The sequence below is a fragment of the Enhydra lutris genome, unplaced genomic scaffold, assembly GCF_002288905.1.
Source record: "Enhydra lutris kenyoni isolate GAN:26980312 unplaced genomic scaffold, ASM228890v2 scaffoldscaffold6, whole genome shotgun sequence".
In the NCBI taxonomy this organism is placed as follows: domain Eukaryota; kingdom Metazoa; phylum Chordata; class Mammalia; order Carnivora; family Mustelidae; genus Enhydra; species Enhydra lutris.
The window spans coordinates 38,978,228-38,998,224 of NW_019154090.1; the positions used below are offsets into that span (position 1 = coordinate 38,978,228).

Below are 19,997 nucleotides of genomic sequence, written 5' to 3' on the forward strand. Positions count from 1 at the left end.
TCAGAAACTTGGTGTAGAGCAGGAGCTTATCTTCAAATCTTCTTTGCTTGTGTTGTGGGGGGTGGGAGGGTGTAATTCTTAATGACAGCTAACCCTGGTTATCTCTGAGGCTGCTTGACTCCTGTAGACAAGTCTGTGTCTCCCTGACGTATGCTTGCTTAACGTCTGTACTTCTAACAGCACTGACTTGTTAAGCAATTTATAGATGAATGAATGAATGAATAAATGAATGAATTGGGTCACGATGTGGATGTGGATGAGCCAAAAGGACTAGAAGCACCTCTGTCTTATACAAGAAGTGGTGAAGCAAAGAGGACACAGGATTGAGGAATGAATGGGAGAGAAATGATTCCTCTATAGCAAGTAGGGTGTTCATTTTTCTTTCCCCTGACCACAATCTTCAAGATGGCTAGACTGGGTGTAACTGGCTTAAGAGAAGAGGAGACTGTCTTGATATTTGGAGGAATTTCATTCAGTTTTCCCACAAATTCCTGAAATCTCTTGCTATGAGCAGATTTGGTTTCAGTTCTCAGTCAACTCAGAAGGGTCAGGGGACTCAGCATTATGCACCCTCTCACATACCTAAGCTACGGCAGAAATAAGCTGCTCTTGGGGTACTTGGTAGACTTAGTTGGTAGATTATGTGACTCTTGATCTTGGGGTTGTGAGTTCAAGGCCCATGTTGGGTGTAGAGATTACTTAAAAATAAGATCTTTAAAAAAAAAAAAAAAAGCTGCTTTTCTGGCACTCTTGGGCAAGGATACGCTGGGCAAGAACAGCCAATCACACCTAGGTGGCATAAAGGCTCCTTCACTGCTGGGCAGTCTGCTTTCATGGTTGGGTTTTCTCCCCATTCTTTAAGCCAAAGAGGAAGGTACCCATCAAGGTTAAGTAGATAGTTACTTGGGAGCTTCCAAGAGTGATTTTGTCCCATTGGACTGAATCTCGGGTTTCCTTTAATTTAAAAGGGCCTACTCAGGGGTGCCTGGGTGGCTCAGCCATTAAGCAGCTGCCTTCGGCTCAGGTCATGATCTCAAGGTCCTGGGATTGAGCCCCACATTGGGCTCTCTGCTCAGGGGGCTCTCTGCTTCTTCCTCTCCCACTCCCCCTGCTTATGTTCCCTCTCTTGCTGTGTCAAATAAATAAAAAAACTTAAAATTTAAAAAAAAAGGGCATACCCAGTGGGGCCCTCATCTTGAGTTCACCTGCTATAAAGCTAATCTGAAACCTAATCCTAACCCTTCCCAGAATTTCATTGTTCTTTCATCTAGCTGGTCTGGGTTGAGAATTCTCTATTCTTACTCATCCATTCAGTGAGCACCTGAGTAAGCAGAATTCCTTATCAGGCTGGATTATATTTTGGGGGTCTGATTAAACCCCATCCTCATCATGACAGCCCCCAGAGATGCTCAATATGAAACCCAGGTTTTGCCGGGGATGGTTTCCTCTGCTCTTATAAGGAGCTTCTAATTTAACTTCCCTTAGAGAGCTGACCAACTCCTTTACTTCCTTCTTCTTGTCACTTTGGGAGAATTATAGAATATTTTTGACCTTCTATTTCCTCCTCTGAAATTTGGGATAACAATTTATGCTTCACAATATCATTGTGAGCAATGAATGCTATTCCACACATAACTGCCCAGAACAATAAGTAGCACAAAGAAGGCACTTAATAAATGGAAGTTTTTCATAGTTGAAATGCCCCTTTATTCTCTATACTTTTATGCTCTTCTGGGAAGCTTTGAGCTTTAAGAAAGAATTCAGGAACTCTGCTGCTGCCCTGCCTAGGATACCTACCACAGCACAGGGATGCTTCCCCCAGAGCAGCTATGCCTGATTTGTGGGCAAACAAAAGTTGTCTCCTTGTTGGAGGTCCGGAGCTCATTCTTTTTGTTACTGCTTCAAGACACACTTGTTTTCTTCTCTCCCATACCTTCTGCTTACCATTTAGAGGACTAGAGATAAAGATAAATGCTTATCTTTTGCTTACTATGTGTTGGGCATTGTTCTAAGAGCCTAACTGTACTATCCAAAACACAAGCAGGTTAAGTAACTTGCACAGGGATTACACAGCCAGTGAATGGAAGAACTAGGAGTTGATCTCAATGAGGTTTTAATTAGGGACTTGAGGGGTAACCTCATGTTGTGTCCCTCTACTGGGGGGACAAGATATTTCTGCCTCCCCTTTAGACAAAGTAGACAAATGAGTGCTCAGACAAATGAAAAGAGAAATGATGAATATGGAGTGAGACCATGTGGCCATCCCTGGTTACTTCCCAGCTGTGTATTTGTGATCACCTCACTTTAACATCCTTGAATCTCTCTTCCTAACTGTTTAAAGGTGTGGGAAATGAAGTTCTTCTTAACTCATAAGGCCATTTGGGGGATATAATGGAATCACATACATGAAAGTGCTTTGAAAACCATAAAGTAGGTTTGTAGGGACAAATGCTGAGTTAGGCAGAATAAAGCATTCTAGGGATGCCTGGGTGGCTCAATTGGTTGAGCAGCTGCCTTCGGCTCGGGTCATGATTCTAGCATCCTGGGATCGAGTCCCACATCTGGCTCCTTGCTCAGCGGGAAGTCTGCTTTTCCCTCTGCCTCTGCCTGCCTGTGCTCTCTCTCTTTCTGATAAATAAATTAGTAAAATCTAAAAAAAAAAAAAAAAAGAATAAAGCATTCTAAAACAACCACTCTAATTCAAGTAACATGTCTTATTTCATTTGAAATACCTAATAAACTCAAAACAGAATATTTTTGCCTGAGTACTCAGATTAGTGCCTTAATTCTGCATTTCACTTCAAGTTTGGGACCACAATTTCACATTCAGTTAGGTTTGTTTAGGCTGATAATTTTAGGATTCTTTAAACATCAATTGATCCTTTTAAAAAGAAAAGCTTATGGGCAAATAAACTTATTTGTTATCCCAATAAGCTTTTAATGACAAACTAGATTTTGGATTGCTCTTTTTTCTTAGCCAGGAATTTAAGTTGGCTTAGGTAACTGGACAAAGACTTACTGTGCTTTTTGTTTTTGGCTTTTGGACTGCTGGAGAATCTTGATGCCCATCTGAAACAGCTGGTCTCCTTCATCTGTGAAATTTTGCTTTGCTTGCTTTCTTACTATATATGGACAAACAAGGAAAAATAACATTATTTGTATGTTTTATTTTTATTTTTATTTATTTATTTATTTTTAAAAGATTTTATTTATTTATTTGACAGAGAGATCACAAGTAGGCAGAGAGGCAGGCAGAGAGAGAGGAGGAAGCAGGCTCCCTGCCAAGCAGAGAGCCCGACGCGGGGCTTGATCCCAGGACTCTGAGATCATGACCTGAGCCGAAGGCAGTGGCTTAACCCACTGAGCCACCCAGGCGCCCTGTATGTTTTATATTTTTAAAATAATGTGCTGCCATATTAGTTTGGATTTTGCTCATGAAAAGGTTCAGATGAACCTCCCCAAAATGTGCCACTTTGGCATGTGGATTATTTTGACCTGAATCTAATCAAGGCCAAAAAGACTCAAGAAGAGCTTTTTACCTCCTCCTTAATTGCCTCTAGGAGTTTAGATAGAAAGCCTGGTTCAGGAAGAGAGTTATTACTGGAGATAAATATGAAGAGTATGGGTTAGGTGTGGTAAGGTGAGGGGAGGTTGGCAGGGAATATTTATTCAACTTCCTCTCTGCCCTAATGTCTCTGCATGGTATGACAATCATTTGTTTACCAAACATTTGCTCTTCCCATCTTCCTGTGAATTATCTTCTCTCTCTTTGAAGCCCCAGACCCTTACCTCCTTCTTAGCTCAAGATGGCATATAAGGCTCCAGGCACCTGGGTGGCTCAGTGGGTTAAGCCTCTGCCTTCAGCTCGGGTCATGATCTCAGGGTCCTGGGATGGAGCCCCACATCAGGTTCTCTGCTCAGCAGGGAGCCTGCTTCCCCCTCTCTCTCTGCCTGCCTTTCTGCCTACTTGTGATCTCTGTCAGGTAAATGAATAGAATCTTAAAAAAAAAAAAAGATGGCATATAAGGCTCAATTTCCCACATATATGAAATTAAATGTTTTCCTCCCATTGAGCTGTCTTATGTCAATTTAATTAATAAAGCAGCCAAAAGAACCTAGAAGGGTACAGGGAAAATGTTTCCTCCTTTATGCTCTCCTTATTTTTTAACCTCTGTATTTCAAGATCACCTTGCCTTTAGTCAGAATATGGAAGCTACTACAAAAACTATTATCCTCTTCCTGTCTTCTGTGAAAGTGTCTGGAGGTTGGAGGAGATAGAAAGATGCTTCTGATGGTAGGAGGGAGAGAGATGATCCTAGTCTGGGAAAGAGATGCAAGTTTCCGCAAATACAAAGTGGGAAGCAAGGCCTCTAGGAAAAGGGGCTGCTTGGTGTACCCTAAAGAAATGATCTTAGACACCAAGATCTCATCTCTCAGACTCCTTTGTCTGATCATTGACCATAAACTTTAGAACTAGAAGATTCCAAGACAACATGAGGACCTGAGCAATGGGCATCTCCTAGAAAAGTAGCGTACATCTAGGATTGGAGGAGAAAATCTCCCTGAAAATTTTGCTCTCCCCAAGGCTCATTCTTCCTCCCTGACAACCTTTCTAAGACCTTGGGGAAAACACACAGAAAGAGTACCAATAACAACTTGCCTTTTGGGGATGGGAACACAGAATTAATTTTTAGGATTTAAAGAAATTAAAGTAATGGAATTTTACCTGCTACAATAATAGTATTTCTCAGACATTTGTATAACACATCACAATTTTCAAGCCATTGTTATCAGTTTACAGTGTGGGAAGCTATTTAGAGGAAGAGTCAGCTTTACAGCCCTCATTCTACCCCCAGAGTGAACGTGCACACCCCACCCCAATACCTTCCACATCACAGCACAGTGCCTCTTGAAGTCCATTATGACACTCAGTGAAACCTCTGATTAGGTGAACCATGCCTGAAACCATTTTAAAAGAGGCATTTTGAGATTTGATGCCTCATTAACAAGACCACAGAGATCTTTAAGTGGTTCCTGTTTTTCTTCTTCCTGACAAACCATCAGAGTTGTTCTTTTTTAAATTAAAAAAATGTTTTTAACTTAAAAGTTAATTTGCAATTATTTTGAATGCTTCAAGTTATCCAATCAATTCGGTAACACCAGACACTTTTAGCATTTAATTTCTGCTTTGAGTTATATGCTACCTATAGTCATGATTAGAGAGGAAAAATAATGGGAATAATTTACTAATCTGTGTTTGGAATCGCAACTGCTTCTATTACCATGCTTTCAAAGACCAAGAATACATTTTGAAAGGTTGTCTGTGCATGCATATACATATGAGAAATGATTTACACTACAGATTTCTACTCATGGCTTTTACTTTAATTTGTAATTCTTTTTTTGGCTTCCCAAATGTACTGAAATACAAATTTTCCTTACTATAAGAGTGCTTAACTGTCAGATAAAGTTATCTTGACAGCACTATAATTTCCTTTTTATGGTTTAACCATTTCCAAATTTGAGGAAAGCATAGTTAGGAAATGACTTGAGGAGATCATTCTGAGCTTGTTATAAAGGACCTTCCTGAATCTGGAATCCTCTGAACACCCAACTAGTGGATGCCTGTATTCTGTCCTGATAAGGGATCTAAGCTGACTGGGAAAGTGGTGGGAATGACCCTCAGGTGTGCCAGAGCAGTATTTCATACAGCAGCAAATATGGGAAGTGCTTCAACTAGATGAATTTGTATTTCAGTGTTCGTCAGAGACATATTTATAAGAGTTCTTGACATGTTATTACTTCTGCAGTCTTAATTATTATTTCATAACTATCTTGGATGCTATTACAGGATGAATTGTGAAGTCCTAATTCCCAGCATCTCAGAATGTACCTGTATTTGGAGATAAGATCTTTAAAGAGATAATTAATTTAAAATGAGACCATTAGGGTGGGGTCCTAATCCAATATGACTGATGTCCTTATAAGAAGAGGAAGAGACATCAGGGGCATACAGCACTAAGAAAAAAAGGCCATGTAGGGACATACTGAGAAGGTGGCCATCCATAAACCAAGGAGAGAAGCCTCGGTATGAAACCAAACCTGCTGACACTTTGATCATAGACCTCCAGAACTGTGAGAAAATAAATTTCTGCTTGTTAAGCCATCTTGCCTGTGGTATTTAATTACGATACCCCTAGCAAAGTAATACAGATGCCAACTCTGGATTGCCTGGAAAACAAGCTGCTCCTTCTCCCTGTGGTAAGGGATATACCCAGCCCAGCTTCCCATCAGATCAATGGCTACCTTCTAAAAACAGGAAGGACTGTAATTTCCCATGGTCCTCCAATGTTTCCAGGTGCTGGACATCTGACTTTCCCAGGCAGCTGGGTACCCAAGTAGCCCACCTCTGACAAGGTCACTTTCTCATGATTATACTCAAGGTAGGCAGTTTAGTAGGCAGACCTTCCATGTGTCCACCAATCCTGGAACCCAGCTCACCTCTCTGTGAGGTGATGGAAGAACTGGGATTCTATGCTTTTTCTTGCAGACCCTCCTACTGTAAATTTCTCTAATCAAATCTATTCCTTAATCCCTGTTCCTTGTTGTTGTGGAATTCATGAATCCTTTTATTAAAAAAAAAGAAAAGAAAAGAATCCTCTTATTGATAAGGAATAGAAGCAAAGCTTCGGAACAAAAACGGGCCCACTTGCTTGCTGCAGGAATTAATGAAAAAGAAAAGAGCTGGAAACAACTTATTCTCTGTCATTCATACATTTACTTGTCCATTTAACTGATATGAATTGAATACTTATCATGTGTTAGACACAATGCTAGATGTTGTATTTCCAAAGAGAATGGAGATGCTGTCTCAGCCTGGTAGCAGAGACAGACCAGTTTCCCAAAAATTACAATGCCATTGTAAAATGGTAGGCACTCTGTAATAAGGACTCTGGGAGTACAGAAGCCTTGTTTGTTTGTAAGCAATAGAAACCTAATCTGATTGACTTAAGCAAAAGGAACTTACTGGGAGGCTGTTGAAATCTCATAAAGGCAATGGGGTCGGTCAGGAATCAAAGCTCTTTGGAAGCAGAGACAGAAGCTGCTACAGGATGGATTGAGATACAATCCTTTTAGGATCTTCCCCTCTTCACTCCAGACTCTAGGATGATTCTGATGGGTCTAATTAGGGAAGATAAGCCTTCTTATCACGTTCCTATAGGAATGTATCCAGTGGGGAACACTTAATTCCTCAAAAGGAAATTGGGATGGTGAGAAAAGTAAAATGGATGAGGGGAATCTTCCAAACAGCAAACGCCCCCTTAGGCACCCTACTCTCACTAAGAGAGATAAAGAAATCTTCACAAATGAAAGGACACTTTAGATAGTTCTTGAAAGGTAGATAGGAGTTTTTCAGGCCAAGAAGACAAAACTGGCATTCCATTTGGAGGAAGCAATCTACACAAATGAACCATGGGTATGAAATGATAAGAAGGGGGCCGTGTGTCCTAAATAAAGGGCCGGGGTGCCTGGGTGGCTCAGTTGGTTAAGCAGCTGCCTTCAGCTCAGGTCATGATCCCAGGGATCATGGGATTAACCCCATGTTGGCTCCCTGTTCAGTGGGGAGTCTGCTTCTCCCTCTGCCTCTTCTTGTTGCTCATGCTTTTTCTCTCTAAAATACAATACAGTACAGTATAATACAATACAATACAATAAAAGAATGAGGGTTTGAGGGTCATGTTTGGCCATGTGATCCAGGCTCGCTGTGGGAGTAAGTGATACTGAGGGGAGTGGACAGAGAGATGAAAAGGAAGTGGGAGAAGGGAACTGAGATCATTGTGAAGGTGAAGCCAAGTTTGTAGGAAAAAAAGAAGGGGCAGAAGTGGCAGGAAGGTGGTTCTGGTCAGACAATTATTTTTGAGTTTGAAATTATATTGGTGAAATACCTCTGTATGTGGCTGGTAAATGACTGATGAGAAATAGAAACAAAGATTATTGGAACTGAGAAGGTCTAGCAAATAAGACAAAGTCTTTCATATGGACATTTAGCCCTGCAGGGTACTGGTGGCATATAGCCATTAACTTACTGATGTGAGGGTAGCAGCCTAACTCCTTGCCTATGGAAAGAGGGGAAATCCTCTAATACAATTCACATTTTTTTTTTTAAGATTTTAAAATTTTATTTATTTGACAGAGAGAGAGAGGGAACACAAGCAGGGGGAATGGGAGAGGGAGAAGCAGGCTTCCCGCTGAGCAGGGGACCCGATGCGGGTCTCCATAGGTCCCAGGACGGTGGGATCATAACCTGAGCCAAAGGCAGACGCTTAACGACTGAGCCACCCAGGCACCCCATTTTTTAAAAAAAGATTTTATTTATTTATTTAAGAGAGAAAGCATGAACGAGAGAGAGAGCAGAGCAGGGGAGAGGGGCAGAGGGAGAGGGAGAAGTAGACTGCCCAGCGAGTAGGGAACCTGATATGGGGCTTGATCCCAGGACCCTGAGATCATGACCTGAGCCAAAGGCTGACGATTAAGCAACTGAGTCACCCAGGTGCCTTGCAATTCACTCTTAAAGCCCTAAATTTCTCCTGAAACCCTTTCTTTGCCCAGCTCCTTCCCTTGCCCTATCCTGCATTCTTTACTCTCTTCTATGTTTCACCACAAAATCCTAAACAAATACTATTTAAATCATCTAAAAATAACAAAAGGAAAAAGAACAACAGATTCATGATTTTGAATTGCAAATTATAGCTACCTCAAAAATGACATAAAGTCTCATTGAGAGTTAAAGGAATTAAAAATTAAGCTAGGAGATAAACGTCCTTTAATCTGACTAAAAATCAGGTGCTTGCAACATTAAAATGATACAAAGAGATGAAAATCGGAAGTTCTTTCCCTTGCAGAAAATCTTGCCTACACAGGCACTGTATCTTTCTTACTTAAATTTCAACTGAATTTGATATAAACCAACTTCAGCTTCTGATTTTTCGAATAATGCTTCAGAAAAGCTCTTCACATTTGCCCTTAATGTGTGCCAGGAAGATACAATACCAGATAAGAAGGGAGAAAAATATCCATTACTAAAAATAACATTCTATCTAAAAAAAGAATGACTCAGCAAAGAGTTTAGTCAGATAAAGATGTAATCAACTCAAATGCACTTGCATAAGAGTACAGAGATTTACAATAATCAAGTTTATTCACACTGTCCCTAGATCATTGCTGTAAAACATAAACACCTTCAGTGATAGTGCTAAGAAATGGTAGACAAATTGTGTTGTAAGTAGAACAATATTTTCTCCTCAAATATCTACTAAGCAAAACTTGTAATAACAAGGATTCTGACTTTCAAAGACTAATTGACTGCCTAAAACTCTTTAATTTAGCAGAAAGAAATATGGTTTATAAAACGAGGTGTCAAAACTAATCTAACATTTATAAGCCACTTAGGAATCAGGCAGCTTTTTTTACTAATGGTAAGAGCAAGGAGCTATTATTATTCTTGTTTTACAGATGAAGATGAGGTAATATAGGCACAGAGAGGTTAAGTAACTTGCCCAACGTCATACAGTTGGTACCAGGTAGTTAAGGATTCAAACACAGGCAGTCTGACAGTGCAGTCTGCTTAGAGCTAAACAAAATGCAGAATTATGTGAGAAACGCAAAGTTACTATTACTGAAAATTTTGAAAAAATGGGTCTAAAATACATTAAGAAATAAATTTATTGTAATTTGTTAAGTATTTTAAACAATTGGTTATGGTTATACTTCTTTTATCTAACATTATTGAGAGATGTGTTTCATATAAATCATCTTTTTCCCATTAGATGAGTCATATCTCCTTTTATTTTGATTGATCTCTGACGGAAATCTGTCTAAAAATTCTACAATATATTCGTCCACCTTCCCCAACAGAAGATAATGAGCATGATTTAACCTGGTCTAGAGGATTCAGAGCATCATTATGCACACCTGATCATACGCAGTCCAGTTGGGTTGGACATGATTACTTAAGAAGACAGTGCTTGTGGGAAACCTTAATGGGAAGTCCTTCAGTAGTGAGTGGGAGCAAAAGGAACAAGAGGAAGATGGTGACATGCTGTATTCTTACCCTCTGGGGGGTAAGAGTGCCTGCTCTCTGGGTAGATAATTAGCTGCACTTGCTAATTTGCATCATCTTTCATTATTGTTTCCCAAAGGGTAAATGAGATAATTTAAAGTGGTACACACACAAACTTTAATATTTTGATAGTTAATATATATTCATCTATAGATTCTACTTGTCACAAGTGATACTCATTTTCATTTTTTTCTTCTAAAAAATTAACCATGAAATATTTAAACTTGGGTAAAAGATTAGAAGGCATACTTATCAAAATTTTGAGTGACAGAAAACTAGGAGAGAATAACTGATGAATTAATTGATGTCATTGATAGGTTGGAATAATAGTCCAAAGTGAACACAATGGAACTTAATAGACATTGGTGTAAAATCTTATACCTAGATTCAAAAATTTAGATGAACACATAGGGATTAGGAGATATTTGGCTGTGATTGTCAATTTTATCTGTCTACTTGGCTAGGCTATACTCCTGTTATTAAATCAAACACTAATCTAGTTGTTGCTGTGAGGGTATTTTGTAGATGTGATTAATACCCACAAGCAGGTGACTTTTAGTAAAGGAGAAAGCTGGGTTTGCCTGATTTAATCAGTTAAAAGGTTTTAAGAACTGTACTGGGGTTTCCCTGAAGAAGAAAAAATTCAGCTCCTTCCAGAGAGTTCTAGCCTGCTCTTCTTGACTAACTACCTTCTGGATTTGGACTTGCCTAGCCAGCTACCATAATCACATCAGCCAATTCCTTGTAATAAATCCTTTAATATATATCTTCTACTGGTTCTTTTTTTTCTAGTTGAACCCTGAATAATACACTGGCTTAGTACTTTCAGATGAGAAAAAGATTTCAGTTCGCTCTAAGCTTGTTAAGAATCATCACTGTGAGTGGGTGCCCAAAACAACAAACAGGATCTTAGAAACAATCTACACAAGCTACTATTTGGGGAGGGAGGGCAACAACTCCAGTGAAGGAGTCCATAGAGGAGTTGTTCTGTCCAAACTCCTCTGCCATAATTTAATACAGACTAACACCTAATATCACTGAAGGAAGTGGTTCTGGTTTAATGTTAATAACTCTGTAAGAAATAAATGTATTAAATAATGTCACAAGCTGCATTGTATGATATTGTGAGCTTAGTCACAGGCATCTACCCAGGAGCTGCCATAAATATCTGATGAAAAATACTAGACTAGATTACCTCCAAATTTCCCTAATTAATTCTACAATTCTGTAATTTTACTTTTAATACCTACGCTTCTATTGTATGCTGCTGAAAGTCCTCATACTTGTAGTTCATGCTAATTTCCCTTGTCTAGAAAACCTGGTGTGTTGGATGTCTTCTTACTGGCTTTCTAGATCCACTCCATCCTTCTCTATGCCCTGGGACATTAACCCATGTGGACTGCACCAATGGGCTCCCTTCCCCTCCAGCTTCTGATTAGGTTTGGTTGAAAGGCAGCAGTAGGAAGTATGAAGGGAAGAGGGTGAGGTAAGGATATTTATTCCCTGGCTCCCCAGGCTGGTTTGCTGCACGCTGGCTTAATCCCTTGTCTTGAGGTCATAGGTCTGTTAGAGAGCTCCCTCCAACATACATACCTCTTGGTTTCTTTCTCAGTATTCTAGTAGCCACTATAGCCTGTCACCCTTCAGGCCCAGGGTGCTAATGCCATTGGTGTTACTAGCCTGGGGATTACTTTGCAGTTTCCTTTCATCCTGTCTACACTTTCAGAAATAGACCCTTTATTAAACTTGTCTCAAATGACTCAATTTAAATGTGTCATTTGCTTCCTGTCAGAACTCTACCTGATACATCAAGTAACATACATATCAACATTTTTATGTCATATCCAGAACTCTTCAGCTGAACAGTGAAGCAGTCTTTTAGAGTAAACACGGAGGAAAATAGTCTTAAGATATTAAGATTATAAAAAAACATATATCAAAGCAAGAATCTCATAAAAAATTACCAACTAGAAACAAGAGTCCTTTCAGCTCCAAAACTAAACTCTCTCTCCTCTGGAATCCCTTAGTTCTCAATTTCTATCTGTTGCCCTTATTAGCCATGATCACCTTTCTATACGTACTTCTATTGAAAAGAAAAATTTTCTGATTTATGTAAATCTTCAGAAATGGATATTATGACTGTTATAAGACAGGGCTTCTCAAATGTCCTTGGGATATTTAGGTAACCTGTGATGAATGCAGGTATATTCTCTAGAGGTCTGGAAAGAAGGAAGGCATTTTTTTGAAGTCTTAGGTATGATATCAAAATAGGAATTTTGAAATCTATTGCATACATTATAGCTGTTAGTTGTTTTCAACTATTTACTATTATTTACTTCCCTTTAAACCTTCAAGCAAATTTGGGGCTCAGGAAATTGCAGCATCTTTATCACATAGTTCAATATTTGCTCAAAGCCATATTGAGAAGTATGAGATTAAAATTTCTTGATATTGTCAGCTTACTTTTGTGAGAGGCATATGGCATAATGGTTAAAACCTAGAGGATTTTGGCACCAGACCATCTAAGTTCAAATCCTAGTTTTCCTACTAAATATTTTCTGTGATGTTAAGCAAATTATTGTTCTGTGCTGTAGGTTTCACATCTTATAAAGTAGAGATAATAGAACCTATCTTAAAATTGGGTAAAACACTTAAAACAATATGGAAAATGCTTAATTAGAGATAGCTTATTATTTATTATTCTTAGGTATAATATAACCACTTCCACATAAGGGAAAGAGTTCTTTTTTGAGGGGTGGCATTACTTTCCCTTTTATTTTTTATTTTATTTTTTAAATTCCAGCATAATTAACGTACAGTTTTATATTAGTTTCAGGTGTACAATATAGTGGTTCATTTATTTACTCTTTTTGACAGCAGAAGCTTCCTCAACAATCTCTACTTACCTTACTTGAGAAATCAATAAATCCTTTTCATTTCTTCTATCCATCTTAACTTATTTACTGATGTCCACAGCACACTGAACGCTAGCAGATTGTAGGATTCTTTTTAGTAAATGTGTACATTTCTGTTCCCCAACCTTGCATGCTTACCAAAGATTAGGAGTGTTTGTTCCCAAACTTATCTGTGTCAGTTTTACTGTTTATTATAACTATGGATTTAATTAAATACCTATAAACTGATTACATATAAGTGCAAAAAGAAAATTTGTTTCTATGTAATGTTATTGAACAACAGTGAGAAAATGTGATAAAGGAGAGCCATTAAAAATGATCCACTTTAATTATAGGTGAAGCATTTATAAATGACTGAGGAAAAAGCCTGAAAATACCTGGAAGGATTCTGCTCACAGAATGTTCCATAAGTGTCTTTAGTTTCTTGTTTCCTTAAAAACTGGATTTGGGAAATCATAGATGATGCATTTGAGTGTGGTTTATACTAGAAAAGCTACTAGCAGCATTTCAGTATTCAGTATTTCAGTAGATCAATGCTAAATAACAGGCAAGTTGTATTTCTATGTCAAAAAATGGTCAAGTGAATGTTTCAATGTATATGATTCAGATTTAAAATAAATTTAAGATATGTACATACTTTTATAATGCAATTAAAAACTGATATCCTTAACTTTTCTCTGCCATAGAAGTTTCCCTCTCTTAAATAAGATGTTAATAAAGTAGAAGTTCATATATATCTGTTATAAAAGATATATACCAACTTAAATACTGAAAATGATTCCTAAATTTTATAATTGAGGGCGATTAACTCCTATACATAGTAGTTATGGAAAACATTGTTTATATTTTCTAGTTCCTTCTTGCATCCAGAGAAATCTATCAACTAACTGGCTATGTTTTACTAGGAAGAATTCTAGATTGCTAGACCAGAAAAAAAAAAGAGGGCACTATATTAATTTTGGTTTTGTCTAAAGTCTGAGTGTTTCTATTAGCAGAATAACTGATAAATGCTTTATCCACATAATTTTAGAGATTTTTTTTTTATCCAGGAGTTCTAATTATCAGCCTTGCTTATTACCATCAGAACAAATTCTGAATCTAAAAGAAGCTGAAAAAATTTAAAGCTTTTGTGTGTATGAATATTTATGACTATATTCTAACACTTTTCAGAAAGTAGCTCTAAAATTTTATTTTAGATTACATGAAGTTGTTTTTAATTTACATGGTAGAGGGAATTCTACCTATAATAATTTTTTAAAAAGATTTTCTTATTTATTTATTTGAGAGAGAGAAGGAGAGAGAGTTTGGAGAGAGAGGCAAAGAATCCTTATGCAGACTCCATGTCAAGCCCTGAGGCTTGATACAAGGACCCCAAGATCATGACCTTAGCTGAAACCAAGAGTCAAACACTCTTGATTTCAAGACTGACTGAGTCACCCAGGTGCTCCTACTTACAATGATTTGTATTTCTTTTTGAGATATCTTTATTTTGAATTCTTTTTATTCTTAATTTACGTTGAATCTTCTTTTTTCCTAAAGCATTTTCTCTTTGATAGATCACTTTAATCAGTTTTCTTCGTTCCAATACGTGTGATAAAAATTGTTTGAGTTCGTTCACTGATACCTACAAAAGAAAAGATTTTTGCTCATTTTTTCATGGGTAACTTTTCAAAATGATACAAGAATATGAAAATTTTATCTGTTCATGTCAAAAATACTATTTAATGCAATCACTCTAATGCCTGCTTATTTTAAATCCAAATGATGATTTACTTCATTTTAAGAATTCATATCTTTTACGAATAAAAACCTTTTAAACCTCTTGCATTTTCATCTGAACTTCAGAGCCACACATTAAAACCTGAATGTTATCAATAAAATAAAATGGTAGGAGAATTTAACCAATTTTACCCTTCTAGTGGTAAGTTGTCATGGTAATATCAATTGTGTGAACTAAAAAAAAAGGAAGATGTTGGTATTCCTCATACATTACAACAAATTTATAATGGTAGTATAGACATAGTATAGAATATATAATGGTAGATAGATAGTATAGAAAATCTTGTCACTGTATGGAGAAAAATCTAAAAAAATGTTTTCCAAAGTACTTTCCAGAAGTTATACAATTAATCTATTTTAACTAAGGAAAGGGATTTGGAAGGATTGTTTTTGAGTAGTAGAAAATAATGAAGATTTTAAGAGAGAAAATTGAAAAGCTTTATGGAGATATATGTTCATGATTTACATATATACTTTTTCAGGGAAAATTATATTTGGAGACAGAAAAATTCCTTTATTTGCCAACCACTACTTCCAAGAAGAGTGAAGGTTTTTGTTTGCCTTTTTATACAGTATCACAATTTAAACTTCCTCTTTTCAAGATCATTTTCTGGAATGCTTAAAATGTTTTCCTCTGTAGTAGCAAAGGCATCTGAGCAGTGGCCCATAGGTTAGAGCCTATAAAGACATGGAGTCACGAAAGGACTTATAAAAAAACCCAGCAAACCAGTTATATTGAGATATAATTCACATACTGTAATTATACATATATAATTGCATGTTTAAAGTGTACAGCTCAATGGTGTTTAGACTATTCACAGAAGTGTGTGACTAGCACCAGTCAATTTTAGAACATTTTTATCACCTTGAGAAGAAACCATGAATCCTTTAGTTATTAGCCTTCCTATTCTCCCATTCCCCTACCCCCAGCCTCAACAACGACTAATCTGTGCTTTGTCTCAATGGAGTCCCCTATTCTGGATTTTCATATGAATGAAATCATATAGTATATAGTATACTATATGGGTTTTTGTGACTGACTTCTTTCACTTAACATTTTCCAGGCTGATCCCATGTTGTAGCATATATCAGCAGCTTATCTTTTTTTTTTTTTTAAGATTTTATTTATTTATTCGACAGAGATCACAAGTAGGCAGAGAGGCAGAGAGGGAAACAGGCTCCCTGCTGAGCAGAGAGCCCGATGCGGGGCTCGATCCCAGGACCCTGAGATCATGACCTGAGCCCAAGGCAGAGGCTTTAACCCACTGAGCCACCCAGGCACCCCAGCTTATCTCTTTTTATGGCTGAATAATACTCCTTACAAGGATATTCTACATTTTGTTCATACATTTGCCTGCTGATGGACATTTGAGCTGTTTCCAACTTTTGGCTAAAATGAATAATGGTGCTATAAACATTCATGTACAAGTTGATGTGTGGGTATGGAAGGACTTTAAATGTGATTCTTCTTATTGAACAGTGGCCAGATTAAGCAATTAAAAATACAAAATGCCCAGTTAAATTTGAATTTCACACAAGTGGTAAATTTTTTTAAAAGTGTAAGAATGTAACCAATATTGCATGTTAATAGACCCAGTGTATAATGGCTCAAAATCAATGGGTGGGTGTTCAAATCAGTGGCAGTTCTGTTCTGTGCTGTCATTCAGAGACCCAGGCAGGCAGAGCGTATGCCAAGTTTCAGCATGTGGATTCAAGGTTTCCCTGAGCATTTACATCTAGCAGACAGAAAGGGAAAGAACATAGAACATCATGTGCAGAAAGGGGTTTTGTTTTGTTTCATCTGGTTTGCTCCTTTTTCTTTTCTTCAATAGCCAGACCTGGAAGTGGCAAAGGGTGGCACTGATTTTCCATTGGCTGAAACTATCACATGGCATCACCCAAATGCACAGGGAGAATGGAAATATAACATACCTGGGTATCATGAAGAAGAGCACGTGGACTTTGATGAACCTCCAGCATTCTTTGGTACAACTGGGTGAACATATATCATTGCCATTAAAAGAAACGCAATGTTTCAATTCAAAAATAGGCAACAGCTTTGTCGAAGAGGCAGTACAAGTTTGGCAAATGCCTCTGATTGTCTGGTGTCATTCCTCCTATCTCCTCCTTCTATAGATACCATTGCTTCAAGGTTTTGATTCCTTTCCCACCCAGTAGGAGTGGGCAGAACAGGCACCAACCAGTGTGTTAGGGAGCCCAGCAGACAGAGAGCCTTTGTCTAACCCTGGAAGGCACCCAGAGATTACATAATTCAATAATAAGTATTAATTAAGTGTTTATCTCAGGCCCTGTTCTAAGAACTGGGGAGACTGTCATAAACAAAAAAAATTCCCTGCACTCAAAAGCTAATGTTCTGGTGGGGAAGATAATAGACAACTAACCAATGGTTAAAAGCAGGTTGTTGTTGTTGTTAAGAGTAGAGATGGAATTGATAAAAGATGGTGTTATTTGGTATAGGATGGTTAGGGACAAGTTCTCTGATAACTTTTGAATAGATCCCTATGTGGGTAAGGAGAGAGTTAGTCCTACAAATACCACAGGGAAGAGACTTCTGGCAGAGGAAACAGTAAAAGCAAAGGCCCTGAGGCATGAGCATACTAGTGTGGTAGTGAGATGGTGCAGCTGCTGCAGAATGGGGGCGGGGGAGTAGTAAATAAGATAGAGGGAGCTCTGAGGCTGGCATCAGGATTCTGAACTGCATTCTGTGTGAAGGGCAGACTTTTGGAGGGTTCTGAGTAGAACAGTGATAATGACTGACTTATATTTCAAAAAGATCACTGTGGCTGCTGTATAGAGAATATTATGTGTTGGAGAAAGGGTGGGAAAAGAGCGGTCACTGAAATGAATTGGGTGAGAGTTGATGGCCATGAAGTAAGAAGATGGTAGGGGGAAGAGGTGATAGTTGTTGGTTTCTGAATGTATTCAGAGGTATTACTGGCAGGATTTTCTGTTGAAGGATTTATAATGTATATTTTAGTTTTCAAGCAGCAAACCCAATGGAAGTCTGTTTCTAAATGCTAAGTTTAACGTATGTGCTTTGGAAGTGTTTTTAAACTCCTAAGGGCCATTAAAGATTAACCATAGCTCTCAATCAGAGTGACATGATGTTCCAATAATGCCTTACCTAGCTCTCCTGCCTCTTCACTCCCTGTCTCCTGAAGATTCATGGCTGGATGAGTTTTTCTTATGCATCTGTTTGAACATATCACTGCCCAACTCAGAAACCCTCAGTTCTCAGTGACAACAGGATAAAATCAAAATTGTTTGGACAGAATCTAAGGTTCTTCTTAGTCTAGCTTAAAAATGACATAGTAACCTTACTTCTAATGACTCCCACACCTACATGGACATCCACAACAACCAAACTCTTCTACTCCCTGCTTCCCAAATAGAAGAGCTTCTTTCTTACTTTCTCATTCTTGCTTATTCAGTTTTCATTGCTTCCTCTTTCCTATTATCTCAAATATCACTCCTATTCCTAGGCCTACCTCAAATTCCTTCTACCCAAAGCCCTCCATTCCACTCTCCAACAGTGATCTCGCTTCCCTCCCACCTTACAGTGCCTTCCCTTCTTGGTTAGCAGTAGCTCACTGCTCTATGGTCTCTACTGCTGAGATCATTCCAGAGCATACATTTCACATTTTATCTGCTCAATTAATTACAGATGCTTCATAAAATTTTTTGTATAGTTCTCATCTCAAGTAGAATGTGAAGGGTAATCCTTGAGTAAAGGGGATCCTAATGAATGTGTGATTTCTTTATTTGGGGGAAATCCCTTTTCTTAAAGCCCAGGAAAGGTAGAAGCATCCTCTCCTAAGTGAGACTAACCATCTGTGGGCTTGAAGAAAAGAAAGTTTGAATTTATCTTACTGTACATTTAATCTTAATTTGTGGCTAGATCATGCTTTTTAATGGCTAGATTCATTTCTATGCTACTTTGCCTGAAAGCAAAAACAAACACACAACGACAGTACTGGGATGCAGAATACATTTTTAATAGCTTCCTATTTAAAAGAGTAAGCTGTCTACCAAGGCTAGAGGTTTGACTTAAGGGTGTTTTTTTTTTGTTTGTTTTTTTTTTTTGGTTGTTGTTGTTGTTGTTTGTTTTTTTGTTTTGACTTAAGGTTTTTCACATTGTTTTGTTTGGATGGTAATTAATAAGTTTTATTCTTAAAACAACATACAAGTTTACTTTTTAAACACAGAAACTTTGATTGTTAACATATGAACAGATAACTTATTCAAAATTTTTCAACATAATTACTTATACTCCAAAATAAATGTGTTAGAAATTTTTAAAATTTCATTTATATTTCCTTCTTAGTATTTTTTGTTCACCACTAATTAACTGTGTCTAACTGTGGGCAAGTTAATTAACTCCTCTGTGGCTCAGTTTGAAATAAACACAAGTAGTAAATATAAATGTAAAATAGGGGGTAATAATATTGCCTACATCATTGGATTATTGTGAGGATCATGTAAGTTAATACATGTGAAAAGCCCTGTATATAGCAAATACTCCATAAATATTAGGTATTATGATTATTATTATATTGACTATATACAGACTCAATGTAAATAAATGTTATTGCTTTTCTGTTTCAGATTCTAAACCACTAGGACCTAGATATTTTGGCTATTTAATTTTCTCTGTTCATCAGTGAACTAAGATGTCTTCAGCCTGGGAAATCAGTAAACATTATTATTATTATTTTTGAAATATAGTTTTTTAATCTCCTAAGCAGAATATCTTTGTTTAAAAATTTTTTTTGATTTTTTATTTCTTTTCAGCGTAACAGTATTCATTGTTTTTGCACCGCACCCAGTACTCCATGCAATCCGTGCCCTCTCTAATACCCACCACCTGGTTCCCCCAACCTCCCATCCCCTGCCTCTTCAAAACCCTCAGATTGTTTTTCAGAGTCCATAGTCTCTCATGGTTCACCTCCCCTTCCAATTTCCCTCAACTCCCTTCTCCTCTCCATCTCCCCTTGTCCTCCATGCTATTTGTTATGCTCCACAAATAAGTGAAACCATATGATAACTGACTCTCTCTGCTTGACTTATTTCACTCAGCATAATATCCTCCAGTCCCGTCCATGTTGCTACAAAAGTTGGGTATTCACCCTTTCTGATGGAGGCATAATACTCCATAGTGTATA

At 37.7% G+C, this 19,997-nt stretch overlaps 1 protein-coding gene across 1 annotated transcript in view; it reads right to left on the reverse strand.

The window, feature by feature from the left end:
• Positions 1–19,997, reverse strand: part of LOC111141898 (SEL1L2 ERAD E3 ligase adaptor subunit) — a 114,832-nt gene that overhangs the window by 54,826 nt on the left and 40,009 nt on the right. Inside the window, exons 4-5 of the mRNA XM_022494729.1 lie at positions 14,491–14,659; positions 3,020–3,122 (exon numbers count right to left, since the gene is read on the reverse strand). Of these exons, the coding sequence (XP_022350437.1) occupies positions 3,020–3,122; positions 14,491–14,659 (272 nt within the window). The remainder of the gene's footprint in view (positions 1–3,019; positions 3,123–14,490; positions 14,660–19,997) is intronic.